This window comes from Aplysia californica, unplaced genomic scaffold (genome assembly GCF_000002075.1).
Source record: "Aplysia californica isolate F4 #8 unplaced genomic scaffold, AplCal3.0 scaffold00597, whole genome shotgun sequence".
Lineage (NCBI taxonomy): Eukaryota > Metazoa > Mollusca > Gastropoda > Aplysiida > Aplysiidae > Aplysia > Aplysia californica.
In genome coordinates this window covers 226,546-227,778 of record NW_004797867.1, presented here as the reverse complement: position 1 = coordinate 227,778, position 1,233 = coordinate 226,546, and the positions used below count along the sequence as shown (strand labels likewise).

Sequence of the window (1,233 nt, the reverse complement as noted above, 5' to 3'; positions counted from 1 at the left end):
GAGAGAGAGAGAGAGAGAGAGAGAGCGAGAGAGACATAGATTTGTTTAGGAGTTTTTTTGCTCGAATGTTAGAAATAGTGGTTGGTGAACAGCGTGGAAAACACTAGCAATATAATATCACAAAAGTGCATGAAAATCACATAGAAACAATGTACAATGATTAAACAAAACAAAGACAGAGTTTGCAAGTATGTGTGCACAACACTTCAGGGGAAAGATTAGGAACTACCAGACTATTTTTCCTGCTTATACAACCCAGGCTCACATATATTGGACTCGTCTGCGGTATGAAAATGTGGGAATGTCCGAAGAACTCTTTTATGGACAGCTCCAGAATAGAAGTGGCAGAAAAGGTCGATGCGAACAGGTACAATAGGACACAGGAAATGGCTAAACATTAATCATTTTGCATTCACTGCAACTGAAATTTTCTTCCAACCTTTGACCTACTACTACGCACGTTTATTTTGTCCCTCTCTAGACATACAGCAATATAGCCCAGCACACACTCACCGTCGGTTGTTACGAGCTTAGTACACTGCGGCTCTGAATATTGTTTTTTATTTCAAAGAGAATTAGTTATTGCAAACAGCATTGAAAGAACGATCTTTCTCTGTGTACAGGATGATGATGATGATGATAATGATGATGATGATGATGATGATGATGATGATGATGATGATGATGATGATGATGATGATGATGATACCTGCAGTGGCTGTCGCCGAGACAGTGAAAGACACACATGGATACTGTCATACCACCTACTTCCGTGGTGCTCCCTGTGGGTATATCAAGTATGTAACCATACCACAGTTTGAAGAGAGAACTTTTCGTCTCGGTAGCTTCACTAAACTCAAGGTTAATCAAAACACTACATAGGAGACAAAAACATTTAGCGGCTGGTAACATGATAGTGTCACTGAATGGACAACTTGTAAAACTTCCCCCTCATACTTATAACACTTGGCTTTTATTCATATTCATTAGTCCAAACATCGATAGTCGGTACTAGACCGTTTCATGTTGTTCATAGACCAGTGACGAAGTGAGCTCGAAACCTATTTGTCGAAAAGGGAATCAAACATTCGAAATGCGACGTTGGAGCTGTGTATCCAATAGGTGGCGGAGACCTAATGGGAGTTCCGGTACTCGGCCCTACTCTTAAGCATGGGTTTAATGCCCCCTATCTACACTATTAGGTTATATAACTGGCTGGACCTCCGAATTTAC

The 1,233-nt window shown here is 40.6% G+C and overlaps 1 protein-coding gene across 1 annotated transcript in view; it reads right to left on the bottom strand.

Annotated features, from left to right (window-relative positions):
* The window catches only part of LOC101864256, a gene marked incomplete in the record, with an annotated part of 11,205 nt that extends 10,181 nt beyond the window's left edge, over positions 1-1,024 (bottom strand). The window contains 1 exon segment of the mRNA XM_013087512.2: positions 710-1,024. Within this exon segment, the coding sequence (XP_012942966.1) occupies positions 710-912 (203 nt within the window).
* Positions 1,025-1,233: the final 209 nt, after the last annotated feature.